We start from the raw sequence: 18,741 nt of genomic DNA, 5'->3' as shown, positions 1-18,741 counted from the left end.
TTAGCCCTAATTTGACTATGTCATCCTGAATTGGAGTATGTTGACAAGGGCCGGACAGAAGAGGATGAGCGTGTCAGGGTCATCACAGCTAGGCTATCAAAGTCTTTCCGATTCTGGAATATGGAAAAACCTGCCACGGGCCAGACAGTTGAGGGAAAGAAGATGTATTTGAATTATGGACCTGGAGACGATGACTGAAAGCACCACAGGCTGCAAGAAGAGCTAACCGATTCATTCAGAACCAGATGAAACCCAACTGCCCTTTCGAGGTAAACAAACACTTGGTCACATGATGTGTACAAATGATGGATTAGAAAGTGCAATGGTGCTGGCTAAGACTGAAGAAAGCGGACAAAGAGGTAGATGGATGGATGGAATCAAAGACATAACAGGACTGGTCATACAAAAAATTAAAGAAATGACTGCAGAGTTAGGCAGCAGGCCTTTGTTCAGAAAGTCACCATGAGTAGGAAACAACTTGATCATGGTGTCTCCCCTGCCAGGTAAGTATACTGGCAGATCCAACATAAAATTCACACTCTGGGTATCAACTTGGAGCCTCTGGCTAATTATGAGGAGTTTCAAATATACAGTATTATTAGACAAAGAATCCGTGATATTGAGAGACAGACCATCGAAGCGGGAATCAATCGGACTTGTTCCCCCAGCTTCTTCGGCCTTGCTTCCAATACAGGTCAGGGAGCTACTTATATGCAAAGTCTTATTAACCCACTCCATCGCCGTGCTTTTATGCTGCTAGATTAAATATCTTCCTATCAGCTGTCCTAGCAGGCAGATACAGCAATGTACCAATTGGGAACAGACTGTAAATTTTGCCAATTAGAGCCTGACTCAGTGCCACATATTCTACTCTAATGCCCATCCCATTCTATGCTTAGACAACGACTGGTTGTCCCTATCACGATGGACCTTTCTGGCTCTACGGACAGAATAACCAGACATTTGTTAGCTGATAGGTCCCCAGAAATAACGGAACTGGTGGCCGAATTCTTGGCTACTGTGATACAAAAGGACAGTCGGCTAGGCAAGAATCAGTTCTAGACCAGGGGCACCTACAACTGGTGGAAATTACTGATTGCTGGGCATTCTGGAGGAATCTACTGTTGGTTACTGCTTATTTTCTTTTCTTTTATTGTTTATCTAGACTATGTAATTTTTATCAATTAATTATAATTATGAATTACCCTTGTTCTTAGGAAACAACTTGAGGGAACCTAACGACACAACAGACGCATTTTATGGCATCTCGCGTTCACGCAGTCTTCAGCGGGCTGCGGAATAACCATTTTAATGTCAGAGGGAGGACTGAGCAGCAAATGCCATGTTGTTCCTGGAGAGTCACAAACGACTACAAAAGCAGGTTTGATGGACAAGAGCCATTGGCAACCCGTGCGGATTTCTCATGCAGAGCAGGACTTTTATTGCCCAATGTTCCGTAGGAATATTTAGCAATAAAACCAATGCATATGTTCATGTATTGTACACATGCCCACATCCGGCGTGACATGAGAAATGTTCCTGCTTTTTAAGCCATAACAAACCGTCAGCACGGGAGGTCAATCAACCGTGCAATATCAGTCCATTCCCTGCTAGTTTAATGACATCGAAAGCTCCTTTGCATAAAAGTCAGGTGGCTTTGACGCTCCTCACCCACGATTGCTGCAGATGAATGCCACAGAGTGTTCTATCTTCCCCGTGTTTATGCATTTTGCCGGACTGATAGGCACGTGCCTCCGTGGGGTTCTGCAGGACTGAAGCTAATTAGAGTTAATGTTCAACAAGGAAAAACTTCCACAGTAACTCGCTGTGCTCGATGATTTTTCTGATTGCCGCTGGGGTTGTTGCTGCACTGGGTGCGAGTGCCGGTGTTTGGTCTTGGCACACTGACCTCCAGGGCAGCAAAGTGGAGAGGAAGGGTCAAGGGTCATGGTCAGCAACCCTCTCACAGCCTTCTACTCGAGACTGGCTAGATTTCTGTTGCCATAATTTATTGTGAATGAATGAATGAATGAATGAATGAATGAATGAATGAATGAATGGATAGGAGACATGACAGAATGGGGTGCGAGATTTGCAATGTGGAGCGCAGCCTACGGATTTCTTTCATATGATGTACCCAATATGGGTTGAAACAAGGTACTCTTCCAACTACGTTGGTTCCAGATTGGAGACTGGATCAGGTTCAAGATTTTAGTATTAAACTTTAAAGCCATAAATGGTCTAGGACTGGCCTATTTTCTGGACTGCCTCTTCCACAATGCTCTCCCCCACCCAAACATTGAGGACCTGGTGGAATGTTCTATTGGAGGAGCCCACGGCTTTATGGGACCTTAACCAGTTCTGCAGGGCCGGCAACACAGAGTTCTTCCAACAGGTCTATGGTTTAGGCCAGATAGCACATCAGACAGAAAGTCAAGAAGACATATATTGTGAAAATAGAAGACTGGGCCCGCCTAAGAAAGAGCTGGAATTCCCCCGTGTTTTATTGAAATGTGCTTGAATGTAAATATAGATGTTTAAATATTAATATTTAAATTAGTTTAGAAGAAACTGATTGTTTTAACAATCTGTAACCTACTCTGAGCAATCAGGAAAGGCAGGATACAAGAATAAAGATAATTATAATATTATTATTAAGTTAATAGATCTGTATTCTGCATCCATCATTTTTTTCTCAAAAAAATTGCCCAAATGCTGCCTAATCCCTTCTCTTATTTGTTGGCTCAGGTGTCCTTGTGAGGACCATCTCTGGAGCTCACTTTCCCCAAGGAAAGGCCAGGTGATACACATGTTCTAAATGCCAATTTGCTATGGGGCCCAGGCAGGAAAGGACACACAGACATTCACGATCTGGGTCTAGGATATCTGGGGGACTGCCTATTTCCTTATGCCCATAGGAGGGCATTACACTCTACAAATTTAAACAGGCTAGTGGTTCCTGGTCCTGGGGAAGTACGCCTGGCCTTTTCAGTCCTGGCCCCAAGCTGATGGAATGAGCTCCCAGAAGACCTGAGGGTAAGGTGACCAGATTTTAACATTGGTAATGCGGGACACCATTGACCGGAGGGCTTCTTGATTAAAATTTTGGTCTATATGGAGCAACAAAAAATTTCATAAAACGCATAGAACACAAAAATAGTATTGTAATATATATATATTTAATTTCAACATAGGTAAAATTTGCCAGGTACCACCAGACATCCCTCCCAAAGTGGGACAATCTGGTCACCTTATCTGAGGGCCCTAATGGAGCTCTCACAGTTCTGCAAGGCCTGCAAGACAGAGCTCTTCCACCAGGCATTTGGTTGAGACCTGGTGGTGGAACATTGCTGGGTCCCCGTCCCCCCCAAATCACCCCAGGTAGCATTTCCAGCCATTGTATGGTAGGGTAGGGTGAGTGGGTAGGTGGGGTTCGTTCATTCTGGTTTTAAATTGTATTTTAATTGTTGTGAACCACCCTGAACCAGCTGGCCAGGACAGTTCACATCCTAAACACATACCATGCTCCTGGCAGAAGGTCATGCCTCATTAGGGGACTGTGGTATTTCTAGAAAACCACCAAATCCTTACATGGGAAGCAGAGGGCCAGTGGAATTGCCAAGTCGTGCCTATCCACCAGCAGGTGAATAGATGACCCTGTGTGTATATGGGTGTGTGGTGATGATGATGTCCTGGGGAAAGCCCAGAAGCGATGTAGGGTAGATATAGGGATTGACAGAAACTCTATGGTTTACCATAGAGCTACCTTGTTTCCCTTCTGCTCCCCCCCTCCCCCAGAAGTGATGTAATAGACCACAGGATGTCATAAAAAAAAATTCTCCCACGTTTGTTTGGACATCACATCAAGGTGTGATTTATGCTAGACACAGATTCTCACCCCACCATTTAAGCCACTCCAGACTGTTTAGCACTCACACTGACTGATGTGACAGCTCCCATAGATGGACCAATGGCCATAGTGATGCTTGGGGGAGGGGTAGATCATCCCTAATCATAGCTTGCAAAACTCATTTCCACAATTTGGGTTTGCTGGATGACCACCGAAGTTGGTTCATCCATTTGGACATTGCCCTGCACGAGAACAAGACTTTCAAGACGAACCTTGATGCGATGCTCCAGTGGAGTTGGGTAGCTCACTCACCTCCTCCTCTAACAGCAGTCCCAAACCAGATCAGGGGACCTGTGCTAATTGTTCCCATTCCATTCTGCATACGGACATCATGTTCCCACCACAGGCGGGCAGGAACCTTGACCTCCGTACTTCGGCTATGGCTGCCATTATCTGGATGGAACTGGAATAATTTGCTTTGGGTTCAGCCCCATAGACAGGCATCCCAAGGTACAGAATGTTCTCTGTGATGTAGCCCACTTCACACGCTTTCATAATTACACGAATGCATTCCACAGACTTAGTTTCAGCAGCATTGTTCCACCTCCCCAAGTGAGCTAAGCCTCTCCATTTGGAATTAGCACCTGGGGATATGAACCAACCCAGGCCCCTGCCAGAAGTACCTCATTATGGAAGCAGGACAAAAAGGGGGTGATCGTGTACCATTGGCACAGGTCATGAAGGTAGTGAGGCATGAGGTGGGAATAAGCTGCATTTAAATTATACCCTAAGAGAACTGCTGTGTGAGAAGAACACCTTTAAGAGAACTCTGAGTAGTCCAAGGTTGGCCAGCTGACTGTATGTGAGGAAGCAGGGAATCAAACCTGGTTTTCCACATTAGAGTTCACTGCTCATAGGATCTGAGGCACCGTGCTGGCTTTAGATCCCAACACATTTCACTTCAGGCCTTTGTCTATAGTGGGAGCTAGAGATGTTCCTGCTGAAGGTCTCCTGATCAAGGTCAAGTAAACAACTCTCTCCCTTGCACCTTGTTTTCTCTCTCTCTCTCTCTCTCTCTCTCTCTCTCTCTCTCTCTCTCTCTCTCTCTGCAACAGGCAAAGAATGGAATGAATAAGATCTTCGCCAGAATAGCATAGAGTAGCATTTCTCAGACAGGGTCTTGGCATTCCTGGGATGTCTAGGTTCCATTGTGCTGCCACTTTGCAATCAACATGTGGTGACCCCAGCGAGGGGCTTTCAAGGCAAGTGAGAAGCAGAGATGGCTCACCCCTGCCTTCCTCTGCAGAGTCTGCCTTGGTAGTCTCCCATCCAAGGATAATCTTGCTTAGCTTCTGAGAGATGATATCCCACAACAGACACCCTGTGCGGTATGTGGGGCTAAGAGAGCCCTGATATTCCTGCTCATTCAGAACAGGTTTATTTATTATCGTATTTGCCGGCGTATAAGACGACTGGGCGTATAAGACGACCCCCCAACATTTCCACTCAAAATATAGAGTTTGTTACATTACATTACAGTACTATGGGCCACTATGGGCAGCTATGTCTATCCCAACTGAAGTGCACCCGGCGTATAGGACGACCCCCCCACTTGGAGGCATGTTTTTCAGGGGGGAAAAGTAGTCTTATACGCCAGCAAATACTGTATTTTATTTATTAGTTTAATTTCTAGGCCGCTGCTCCTAGCCAGCTAGCTTGCAGCAGCATATAACATTCATTAAAATACATCCCAATCAAACAAAAATCCCAGGACATAACCCCCCTCCCACAACCCCCCCTCCCCTGCTGCCCCTCTCAAAGTTTGCAACCATCTGCTGTGCAACCAGGAACGATGATGATATTGGAGTGCCCTAGGATGGGCTAAGATCTTCCTCAGCATAGCCTCAACCCAATGCCTTGTGGAGAAGCTCACAGGCCCTGAGGAACCAGGTCAGTTCTGTCAAGGTCCTCAGCTCTTCTGGGAGCTCATTCCACCAGCCAGGGGCCACGGCTAAGAAGGAATCTCAAAGCAGTTTCCAATAGCCTTCCCTTTCCTCTCCCCACAACAGACACCCTGTGCGGTATGTGGGGCTAAGAGAGCCCTGATATTCCTGCTCATTCAGAACAGGTTTATCAGCGCTGTGGTGAGCCCAAGGGCACCCAACTCGCTACATGTGGGGGAGGTGTCGGGAATCTAACCCGGCTTGCCAGATTAGAAGTCGGCACTCCTAACCACGACACCATGCTGGCACAAAAAGCTATACCATGCTGCCTTTCTTCCCATTGCTCCACTGAAAAAAATATAAAACTCAGCAAAGATAGAAAACTGGAGTGTGAGTTGTATCACGCCAACTTTCTTACTCCTTCCTGGAGCACCTGTTCCACCTGGTTTTGGCTCATGCAGGTCCCACCATCAGCATCTCTTTCTTGGCCAGCTGAGATGCAGACCACTTTCTCAGGCCACACGGGCTTGGCCCTCCTCAAATAAACTCCCAGCCTTTGGTTTACTCAAGCAGATTGTTTCCTTTATTAATCAGATTCCAGAAATGATAATAGTGCAAACACTCAAGTATAAAAGTTGCAGTAAGAAATTTACATTCACAAGTTTAACATTTCAGTCCATTCACTTTGATTCCCCCTCCCCCCAAAAAACACAAAAATAGGACAAATAGTCAGTTGCTCTTTTCAATTCAACAAGCCTGAAAAAGACTGGAAGATACTCTACAATATTCTATGTACATAAAAATAGACCCGTATTATTGGTGCGAATTTTCGTTCCAAGTTACCCAGTCTGTTTAATTATTGGATTACAGAGGAGACGATCGATTTCCTTGTGGCCATCCCTTTCTCCAAGGGCCGGACAGGACACAGCCAGCAGCTGCCTGTATCTTTTCCACATCATCCTCTTCCCAGCGTTAAAAAGCCACCAGGAGGAAACCATTTTGAGTAGAAGAAAGCTGGGGGGGGGGGAAGGCCTAATTATGCATGGCTCCCCCCCCACCCACTTATCCTTCACTTCAGCTCATGGCCTCCCAAGGATATTTGGGATTTGTTAAAAAGTAGGGTAGAGGGAAGATACATGCAGCTGCATGTTGTACTTGCCTGATTCTAACATGGAAATACATGTTCTATCCATTAAGATATTTGTAACATATTGGACCAGATTCACAACGCATTTGGATCAATGACTATTCTCACCTTTTCCAATCAGAGGGAATTAGGGCATAGGAGCTGAGTGATTTATTAATATCGGTGGGGCAAGCAAATAGTTAAAAAGTGTTCTGGGCCACACACAAAATAACATGTGATAGGAGATGGTGCCCATGCCTTCTTGTCCCTCCTACCTCTCAGTCCGTGTCCAAGGGCTGTTCTATACCGTCAGCAGAACCTATTTGAAACACTTTCCCCCAGACCCTGTAACACTTCATGGGAGCGAGAGAGATTGCATGTTTGAATTCTCTTCCGTCTGAAAGCTTTCGGCCTTGTACAAACCTTGTACGCCAAGGAGATGGACCATAGCTAGAGGTCAAACATATAACCGCTCTCTACATCCACAGAAGTCTTATTTTTGGCCAACTGTATGGAGTAGCTCTTAAGCTTAACATGGCGGTTACTGCTTCCGTCTCTTCAGTTTCCACACAGTTCCAGTAATGTTTGAAACAGGGAGGCCACCTGGAGGAGAAAAGGGCAGAGTTACTTCTCCTGGTGGGTCAGCCCTGTAGGACAGCATGCGTGGGACTTCATCAGCTCCTCATTCCCTCCCTAATAGTCTCCCTGTTTCCAACATTAATGGACGTCCAGAAGTTGGGATCATGCAGAGGGATAATCATGTCACTCAGGATCCCTTAGGAAGAAGGTGGATTACTGGGCAATGCTATGAATCAACATCTCACCCACTAATGCTTTGTGTAGAAAGGCTCACTGAAGCAGCCCATAGCATAAAAAAGATGCTTTTCTGTAGGATGTCCTGAACATATCTGCAATCTTTTCAAAGACTTTATCCATTGCAAGTGCATAGATCTTTAGAAAGAAGCCCCCCCCTCCTAATTCTGCAAGAGAACACAAAAATTTCAAAGCTCTCTTGAGAAATGATTTCTGTTCTATCTGTTTGCATAAGAATTGCCTGGTGATCTCAGCCTCCCTCTTTATTCTGAGTTCTTTGTAGGTACCTTCCCTGCTTGCAATTAGCTCCCCGTTGGTATGCACTTAATAATCAGAATGCATGTTGCATTGCAAGGTGACCACAATTGCACACCTGTACAAATTAAATGCTTCTAGAACTGGGGAAAGCTGCTCTGGGTTTTCTTTTTCATTTTTTAAAGAAGGGTGTTTCTCTTTGCTGAGCTCTTCAATTGGCTTCTCATAAAGCTACGTTTACATAGAAGATGTTTTGCTGACTGATCTTCTCTTCCTCTAGTGTCAACCCAAACTCTTCCACAGTTCAAACCTAGAATGGGATATCTCTTTTTCTACCTGCTGGGAGGGGTAAAATTTCAACAGGGATGTTATTTAGACAAGTTTACTGATTAAAAGGTTTACTGATGCTTTTGTTGTATGGGGAGTTATGATGATCCATGCACGTTTATACATGTCCTCATTTTGAGAAGGTGGGGTTATTCTAGAGATTAGCATGCTCAGAGCAATGGGGCAGCTTTCGCTCATTGCAATACAATTGCAGACCCTCATTGCAATACACAATAACATTTTGCAAACTGTCCCAAATTTATGCCTGCTGAGGAGCATGCAAATTTTCCACCTGATTTCGGCTTTGTGGTTAGTGGTCTCATTATGTTACAGATATCTGAACATCTTCCATTCTAGAGAGATTAAGCTGTTTGAAATATATATATTCTTTTTGCATTTCATTTTTAAATGACACATTTATGTATGTAACAAAACGTGGAAATTGGGGGGCTACATAACATCAATGACATTATCAGTATCTATATGATCCTTCGGTGGGTTTAAAGCTCTTGACAGACATGGTCTCGGGGGAGGCAAAAACCCTTTCTGGCAGAAAGGTTTATTTCCAGCAGGTTTAACTTCCTCAGCATCAATAGATCAGGGAGTCACATTCTGCCTCCTTGAGACGGACGCAGAATGCAAACCAAGGCCTAATGCAAAATAGTCACCCGTGAGAGGTTTGCCATTAGCTCAACTGAAAGCAACAATTCCACCATCTTCCATGGGGCTCTTATTTTCTCCTAAGAACAGTTACGATTGCAATTTTGTCATTTATTTAGAATATTTCGAGGAGTGGAGAAGGGGAGGGGGAAGGAGATGGTATTCATTTTAAAAACACAACTGAATTCAGCTTTTTTTTGTTTAAGTACTACAGGTGTCCCCCCCCCCCGCTCTTGTTTGGAACCTTCTGGATCAAAGAAATAAGGCCATTGAATAAAAACTATATCTAGCAATGTAATAAATTCTGCAAATAATCTCTTAGTATAGTGTATTTCTCAGATACCATAACTCATCGCCGTCGTCACCACATAAAAATACAATCTGGGTAACTTTATCGGACCGAATCTACCCTATCCACCCTACCCGTTCCTGTCCATCGAGTTCTGCCTGCTTACAGTCTGTGGAACCACACACCTTGGTATTCCTATGGTGAGGTCTCTCTCGTACAGTATACGTAAATGCTTCTGACAATAAATGATTCCATTTTTCCCCCAGGGGTGGGGAGGGCCTACATTGTTTGTATATATCGGGATCCCTATCCCATCCTCCCGGTACCTCCAGTTAATCTCAAGCAGCAGGGCAGAGGAGCTCTCTGCCTGAGATTCTGGCCAGTCTGAAGAGGCTGCACCGGGCCAAATTGGCCAATGGCCTTGCTTAGTCTAAGGCAGCTTTGGATGCTGTATTGACATCCTCAGGCAACGAGACAGTGGCAGGCCTTGGGCCTGAGTCCTCCTACGGAAGCTGCTTCCAGTCAAGACGGATGAAGAGTCAACTATAAGGCAGCTTCATTGTGTTCAAGGACCGTTTTTTGTGCTGTGCCATTTCAGTACATACAAAGTCTTCCCACCCACTTCCCACCCAAGGTCTTCCCACCCGTGCCTCTGAACCAAACATTTACCTGCACTGCAAAATGGACCGTAACAAGTCAAACAGTACCTAGCCAATCGGTAGACTCGGTATTAACCCCCCTCTTTCGTTTCCACTTTGTCTTTGTCTCTATATTACAGTATGTGGGATTTATTGCTTCTCATGACCAAAGGTACTGTTATCAAGGTAGCATAGATGTCGATAGCATGTTCCGTATACCATAGAATGCAGACCTAGCAATATTGAGGTTGGCAGAACAGGACAGAGAGATTAAAAGTTCCATGTGGCATCGTTTTTGTAATTTCAGGCTTGGCTTTTGCAGCACAGACATGCAAACGAGGAGTGCCTTAGACGGTTCAGTGTCAAAAGTGATATGCCAAAAACGTAGAGAAAGAAACTTACTTCTTTTGTTTGTTTGTTTGTTTTACTGTAGTCAGGCATGAGTGGCATGCAGAAGAGAAGCGAAAGGACATCCATTTCCAAAGGGGGTTATAATCCTCATGCACATGTAAAACCTCTGTTTACAAAAGAATCATTAGCATCCGTTAAAAGTGTACCTTTTTGCAGTTATTTTTACAAGTGTACATGCAAGAAACCCGTCGTAGCTAAAAGTATTTACAAAATTTCATACAATACATCCCTCAAAGTGAATAATAACAATAACAATAACAACAATAATAATAATACATGAAAGGCCAATGTTTGAACACTGTACAAGATTAAAAATAAATAAGGCATTATAATACATCCCTCTCCCCGCCCATAAATTAAAAAAAAAAGTTGCTTGTCACTGCGATATAAAACTCTCACTTGAAACGACGTTATGGCTAAATTAGTCCTTCGTTTAGGACCAGAAATGTAAAAGGATTTGGATTATTAATGTTGTATTGAATATCTTAAGGCCAGTTCGGTTGAGGCTATGCACAGTGGGAATGTGGAATTGCTTGTTCCTTGATCCATGGGCATAATTGCCCCACCTCCAGGTGTTCATACGGTAGATGTAAATGGGGCAAAAGATTAGCTAATTAGCATGGGAGAAATCAGTGGCCTTAAATCTTGAACATTCATCCAGGAAACAATGATGGGGCTCTGGTCTATAGATCAGGGATGCCCAACGTTTTTTTGAGTATATGGGCACTTTGGGGAATCTGACAATGAATGGTAAAGTGGTGAGAGCCAGTTTGGTGTAGTGGTTAGGAGTGCGGACTTCTAATCTGGCATGCCAGGTTCGATTCTGCACTCCCCCACATGCAATCAGCTGGGTGACCTTGGGCTCACCACGGCACTGATAAAACTGTTCTGACTGAGCAGTGATATCAGGGCTCTCTCAGCCTCACCCACCCCACAGGGTGTTTGTTGTGGGGAGAGGAATGGGAAGGTGACTGTAAGCCGCTTTGAGCCTCCTTCAGGTAGGGAAAAGTGGCATATAAGAACCAACTCTTCTTCTTCTTCTTCTACTTTAGTAGCAAGTCTTTGACATTTCGGGCAGAAACTTAGCTTAACAGCTTTAAAAACAAACACATATTTTTGCAATCTTTGCTTGCTTACAGACCACTTGCCTTCAGTTACGTGATTGAGGATTCTTGCACTGTGGCAATAGCCACTAGGGTTGGGTGTTTCGGCAGCTGAAGTGGCCATTCCAGCCCAAAGCAGCCAGCGCTGTGGCGAAGCGCCCAGCCCTAGGCCACTGCCAAAACAGCATTGCTTGGCATAATCACGCAGGTCTCTAATGGCCAATCAAGAGCGCTTCAGTACAAAACCCTCACTGACCCCACCTCCTCCCTAGAACACCAGGAGTGGGGTCAGTGGACATGATGGAGCCCATGGGCATTATATATTGGGAAGCCCTGTTGGGGAGCCCTGAATTATGCACAGGCCAGTGAGTGTAAGCCATGAAAAAAAATAATAGATACTTCCAGGGTTAGTCTGTGGCAGCAAAAACAAACAGGTGGCACCTTAAAGACTAACAGGTGTCTCACCATAGACCAAATGACCAATGGGGCACCTTGAAGACCAACAACATGGATTTCCATACGAGCTTCCATCAGTCAGGCAAGTTCTCATGGACTAGAACGTGTTCCATTAAGATGCCTGCCCTGCAAGTCCAAAGCAACAGACGAAAGGCTGAGCCGAATCCGAGTCCCTGTTTTTGTGCTTGGGTTCAACTTGGGGGTGGCTCCCAAATCTAAACACGACACTGAACCCGATGAACTGGAGGCAGAACAGGCATGCCCGGTGGAGGAAGGGAGAGCAGACCTAAGCGATTTCATTCCCTCACCTCATGTAGGGTCTGCATGGAGCCTCAGCTCAACTGGCCCCTACAATAGCCTAAAACGGGGTGGTCACACTGTGGTGCCTCACAGAAATTGTAGTCTATGGGCATCTGGAGAGTCACAGTGTGGCCACCCCTGGCCTAGAAGCAAGCAATTAAATGACTGACAGAAAAGCTGGGCTAGATCCTTGCTCAGTTCTTTAGGGCCAGTTTGCACACTCATCCAGTTAAGAAGTTTCTCAAATGCGGGCATTATGCAGGGATGAGGCCGGGTTGTCTGTCCTTTACATTTCCCTGCACTTCATAACTGGTGATTCTGGAAAACAGCATACAATTGTTGATTTTTTTTTAAGGCAGACTAAATTTGGTTACACAGGATGTTTCTGCCTGAGCCCATGGATCTCAGAATGCATGCACACACATGCGAGTTGCTTATAGCAGCCTCTAACTACTAATAAAAGATTGATAGACCTAAAGTAATATGTTCCAAGGGAGTTTCATTTAGTGGTGGAAAGGTATATCGAGTTGCAACTGATGTATGGAGACCCCATAGGGTAGGGATGGCAAAACTGTGGCTATCTAGGTGTCCATGGACTACAAATCCCACGAGCCCCTGCCAGCATACTGGCATGAGCTTATGGGAATTGTATGCATGGGCATCTGAAGATGACCACCCTTGCCATAGGGTTTTCAAAGCAAGAGTCTAACATGAGGTGGCTTGCCACTGCCTGCCTCTGTGTCACAACCCTGGACTTCCTTGGTGGTTTCTCATCCAAATACTAACCAAGGCTGACCCCGTTAAGCTTCCAATATCTGATGAAATCAGGCTGGGCCATCAATCAAAGTGGCATCAACCAGATCCAGGGTTTTTATAGCCCTAGTCTCGGCCTGGTGGGACGCTCTCCCAAGTGAGATCAAGGCTCCGTGGGACCTGGAACAGTTCCCAAGGGTCTGGCAGAGAGAGTTATTCCCCTAGACCAGGGGTAGTCAAACTGCGGCCCTCCAGATGTCCGTGGACTACAATTCCCAGGAGCCCCTGCCAGCGAATGCTGGCAGGGGCTCCTGGGAATTGTAGTCCACGGACATCTGGAGGGCCGCAGTTTGACTACCCCTGCCCTAGACTATGGCTGAAGCCTACAAATCCAAACACCATTGACAAGCTGGCCTCCCTACACAAATTGACAAACATCTGTATGCCATCCAGAGAAAATTTAAGCGATGGTGACGAATTTCTGAATGTTTTTTTTTAATGTACATCTGATAGTTTTAAATGTCTGGAAAGTTTATTGTTTTGTTTTTAATGTGTTGTGAGCCTCCCTGAGCCCTCAGAGAAGGGTGGCATAAACACATGAAAATAAAAGTTCTAGATCTAGGTGTTATTGGTGGAATTATTCCCTTGTTTAGGGTGAAGTGGAAAGAGCATACAAAATGAGGACTTAGATGGGTGGGTGGCTAGTATGCCATGGTTATTTTGTTTGTATTCAAAATGGCAGAGAGCTGAATGGCTGCTCTTCTACTGTATGGCTGGAAGAATGTGCAAACTGTTCTCAAGAGCACTGAATGGCACAGAGGATACACTGATTTTGCAGAATATTGTTCCCGGACATCTTCTTTGCCTCGTCATCATTACAGCAAAGGCAGAACTGGACCCAATTCTGCTGTAATAACACATTGCCACCATCCAAGCAGAATAAAGATTCGTATCAATATGATGCACAGCAGATTTTGATGCTCAGTGGATCACAAAAGTGAACCCTTGGAATGTCCAGTATTTTAAAGAATTTTTGTGCAAAGATTAATATGCCGACTACTAGCTGACTACTAACCAAACTAGCTGACTACTAACTCAATTGAAGCGCTATTTGTGTGATTTCCAAAATAACAATGTAATGCAATTTTCAAACAAAAAGTTACCGAAGGAACATTATGTAATTTGTTCCCCCAAAGTCCTCTGATATCCGGTCTGCTCCAATGGAGAGTGAAAGACTTTTAATTATTACTATTACCTTATTAAGATAAAATTGTGCAAACTCATGTGAAATATTGTGCTTGCTATTGACAGACCCCTCTAATAGCATCCTGCCAAATTGACATGGCTCCTCCGTAATTAGCATTTGACCAGATCCCGTATTAAACTAAGCTGGCGATCTTTCTTAAGAGAAATGGAAATCCTGTCCATATTTGCAGGCGAGGGCTGGGTCCTCAGTGGGGCTATAGCAAGTTCATCTTACGCCTAGACTTGGGGAAAATATCCGTACAAAATACTTGTTTAGGACTGAGCTGAAAGAAAGGAAGCAGAGCTCATTTATATATCATTTTAGTGTATATACAATACACCACTTTTCACATATAAAACAGTCTAAGGCAGGCTTTCTCAACCAAGGTTTTGTTCAACCCTGAAGTTTCTTGATAGCCCAGGAAAAGTTTCCCGAACGGGTGGGAGTTAATTAATTTTTAAAAATATATATTTTTTAAATTGTTAAACATTTATTGGCTGATATGACCATATATGATCGTGTCAAGCCACCCATCCACCCCTCCCAAAATGGCCAATGATGGGCCTGGAGAGGTTGGGAAGGGGAGGGGCCTCAGGTGGTTATGTCACAGCTCTGCTTCCCAATCATATTCTGCATGATCGTGCCCCTCCTGGGGTCTCTTGGAAGTCTGAAGAATCTAACCAGGGGTTTCTCAGTGGTAAAAAGGTTGAGAAAGTCTGGTCTAAGCCCCTGCAGGTTTTTTTTTAAGGAAATAGTTGACAATTTCCCCCAAAAGACTAAATTTGCAAGGTTTTTAAAGAAGCATTTCTCCCATTTGAGATGTTGTAATGGCTGTTGTACAGACAGAGGTGTCAACGGCCTTGTTGATTCATCCTGTCAAAAATGTGAGACAGTCAGAACTTTGAAAAGGAATGAGAAAAGGGAATGTGGCTCTATTGAGAAGCTAGCCAATGGAAGCTGAGCACAACTCCAACACACAAATCAAGTTCCGTGAAAGACTGGCATCGGACAATGACGAGTTGGCAAATGTTTCTAATAGTAAAAGCCCGTTTAAGCGGTCAGCCGTTTGACCCGCTGAAAAAGGCATAACTCTGAACACCTTACGGGCACCCTTTTGGCGTCTGCACACTTGCCCCTTTTCCTGGCATTTATCAACAGGCAAAGTGGATTTACCCCAAATTACTAGCAGGAAGCACATGTACACATGTGCCTCTCTAGCTGCATGGAAACTGCTTCTCTATGATTACATCTCATGTCAGTGCAGGGCATATCTAACAACTGGAGTTGTACATCTGTCCCCAGCCTCCTCTAAGGCCAGGTATCATTGTTCGTCCTCCGTCTCAGGCAGGGGACAAGGAGATGCTGGGAAAACTCCTGCCATTGGTCCCCATGTGCAACATTTTGGTATTTGAGTAGCAATTTGGGATATGACTCGAATTATGTTAGAGGCCTGTGAGGTTGAGACTTCATGTTTGATAGATTTCAATTAATCTATCGAATTACCCGCAGCCCAACCATGTGCTGTTGGAAAGCTGTACAAAATGTGAACACACAGCATTTTTTAAAAAATTAAAAAGCTACATTCTACATTAAAACGGGTGCTGACTATTTTGTGTATGTGTGTGTGTGTTTTTTTTAAGTATTGTGGGAAAGGATGCTGACAGTTCTTTCTACAGCCTTAGTTATGTGCCATTTGGCCTCTATTTCCCACCCAATCAGAAGTTACAGCAATTTTAGATAAACCCTTGCTGGATATGATAACAGGAGCATTCTCTTTGCCACTGCAGCATGTAATTCAATAAATACTCTAGACATATAAATCTCTGTCATTTCTATATAAGGAAATGTTTATATATGTGTGTGTGGAGATATATATATATATATATATACATCTCCAAACACACATACAGATAGATTGGCACTGTGAATGTCAGAAATCGGAGATTGCCAACGTTCCTTGAAAAAGAAATGCTATCAAAGCTATACTGACAAACACCGTTGCAATGATTGTTAAAATTCACCGGTGAGTGTCAACTGTTCCCAACACACACACACACACACACACAAATATATATATGCACATATTCAACCTCACTTGCTTGACTTCCTCACATCCCCATGACCCTTTAAAATTGCCAAGAAAATATTCCTTATCTTCAGATACTCAGTAGTCGACTTCTCTAACAGAATTGCTAGCCCTTATTTCCAAGATTTCGTACATGTGGCTCCCAAGTTCTCTTTGGTTGGGTTGCAGACCTCCTTGGTTGGTACCAAAATCCTGTTGCTGTCAGCTTCTTGACGGAGAGCCCTGGGGGCCTCCGCTCTCCATATTCCACGCAAACGGCACAACCAAAGTGTCCATCGCTCTCACACCTCCTTGACGGCTGGCACAGAAGGAAGGTAGTGGAGCGTCAGATTGGTGTGGGCAGACGGCAGTTGGAGCGTTGTGGCCCCAGCGTTGGCGGGAAGGCTGGGGGAGGAGGACATGGAGGGGCAGCTGGTGCCCAGCTTAGTCTGAATGTTTGCACGTCCGTAGGGGTACATTTTACGTTCTAAGTTTAATGACCGTGTCTGCGAGTTACTCCCGTCGGACTTCCCTTCGAGAAAGTAAGTCAACATTTCGCCTTTGCCCTTGACGCTGACTTTGCCCCGGCACACGAACTCATAATTGCACCTCTTCAATATTCGCTGGACTTCTTCTGTGACCTGTGAGAGAAGAAAAGGAAAGTGCAATGACGGTTTGATTGATCAGACAGCTGGAGTGCTGTGGACAGTTTATCTCTTCAGGCCACCTGCCAGCACCAGTTGCGGTCCTAGCCCCACCTTCCACAGAAGGAAGGCGTTTCCCTGGGATAAGGGAGGCCATTTTGTGGCAACTTCCCTCTCTCAAAGCAGGTCAATGTGTTACTCATCTTCCAAACTGTTTCCAGGAGCCCAAAGACCCTCGAGGGCAGGATTTGGAGTCCTGAGAGGCTGTGGAAAGATTGGAAGCTCTCCTTTGTAGCCAATGCTGAGCTTGCTTATGTCATCCAGGCCAAGGTTAGAATCATAGAATCATAGAATAATAGAGTTGGAAGGGACCTCCTGGGTCATCTAGTCCAACCCCCTGCACTATGCAGGACACTCACAACCCTAGCGCTCATCCACTGTCACCTACCACCCCTTTGCCTTCACAGAATCAGCCTCTCTGTCAGATGGCTATCTAGCTTCTGTTTAAAAATCTCCAAAGATGGAGAACCCATCACCTCCTGAGGAAGCCTGTTCCACTGAGAAACCGCTCTAACTGTCAGGAACTTCTTCCTCATGTTTAGACGGAATTTCTTTTGAATTAATTTCATCCCAATGGTTCTGGTCCGTCCCTCCGGGGCAAGAGAGAACAACTCTACTCCATCCTCCATATGGCACCCTTTAAATACTTGAAGATGGTTATCAAATCCCCTCTCAGTCATCTCCTCTCCAGGCTAAACAGACCAAGCTCCCCCAACCTTTCTTCATACGTCTTGGTCTCCAAACCCCTCACCATCTTTGTTACCCTCCTCTGGACACACTCATTTGTCTACATCCCTCTTCAACTGGGGTGCCCAAAACTGAACACAGTACTCCAAGTGAGGCTGAACCAGAGCAGAGTAAAGCAGTACCATCACCTCCCGTGATCTGGACATGATATTCAGTTTGATACAGCCCAAAATCCCATTTGCCTTTTTAGCCACCAAGTCACACTGCTGACTCATGTTCAATGTATGGTCTGCTAAGACTCCGGGATCCTTTTTGTACATGCTACTACCAAGACAAGTTTCCCCCATCCTATACTGGTTTTTTCTAACTAAATGCAGAACTTTACATTTGTCCCTATTGAACTTCATTTTATTCAGTTTAGTTCACTTCTCGAGCTATCAGGATCATTCTGTATTCTGATTCTGTCTTCGGTTGTTTTCGCTACCCCTCCCAGTTTAGTATCGTCTGCAAATTTAATAAGTATCCCCTCTAATCCCTCATCCAAATCATTTATAATATGTTGAACAATACAGGCCCCAGGCCCTGGAGCACTCCATTTGTCACTCTTCTCCAAGAAGATGCTGAACCATTAACAAGTTCCCTTTGGGTACGATTTGTCAACCAGTTATCGATCTACCTGACAGAATTAGGATCCATATCGCATTTTACCAACTCGTCAACAAGAATATCATGTGGAACCTTATCAAACGCTTTACTGAAATCCAGATAAACTATATCTACAGCATTCCCCTGATCCTGCAAGGTAGACACATTCTCGAAAAAAGAGATAAGGTTGGTCTAACATGATTTGTCCTTGCAAAACCCATGCTGAGTCTAATAAAGGATACAGATTCATGTGACAGGAAATGGAACTCAGTATGGAGCCATGCCCAGAGTAGCAGGTTTGATTTTCAATTTGCACAGAAGTGCAATATTTCGGGGTAACATGTGGGGAAACCATCACCCTCCAGCATAGTTAAGAGTGGCACTTCTAATTTGGCGAGCTGGGCTCGATTCCCCATTCCTCCACATGCAGTCAGCTGGGTGACCTTGGGCTGGTCACAGTCCTGTTAGAG

At 44.7% G+C, this 18,741-nt stretch overlaps 1 protein-coding gene and 1 long non-coding RNA gene across 2 annotated transcripts in view; both read right to left on the bottom strand.

Moving 5' to 3' along the window:
* Window positions 1-6,348: 6,348 nt before the first annotated feature.
* Window positions 6,349-13,199, bottom strand: LOC143820474 (uncharacterized). The gene is made up of 2 exons (XR_013225364.1): window positions 10,304-13,199; window positions 6,349-7,522 (listed from the first exon to the last, which is right to left on the bottom strand). It is a non-coding gene; the product is annotated as an uncharacterized LOC143820474 (long non-coding RNA).
* Window positions 13,200-13,255: 56 nt separating this feature from the next.
* Window positions 13,256-18,741, bottom strand: part of ADCY1 (adenylate cyclase 1) — a 168,278-nt gene continuing 162,792 nt past the window's right edge. The window contains exon 20 of the mRNA XM_077302866.1: window positions 13,256-16,876. Within this exon, the coding sequence (XP_077158981.1) occupies window positions 16,538-16,876 (339 nt within the window). The 3' untranslated portion in view covers window positions 13,256-16,537. The remainder of the gene's footprint in view (window positions 16,877-18,741) is intronic.

The sequence above is a fragment of the Paroedura picta genome, chromosome 11, assembly GCF_049243985.1.
Source record: "Paroedura picta isolate Pp20150507F chromosome 11, Ppicta_v3.0, whole genome shotgun sequence".
In the NCBI taxonomy this organism is placed as follows: domain Eukaryota; kingdom Metazoa; phylum Chordata; class Lepidosauria; order Squamata; family Gekkonidae; genus Paroedura; species Paroedura picta.
The sequence above is the reverse complement of the archived record's forward strand: the minus strand, read 5'-3'. Positions and strand labels throughout refer to the sequence as shown.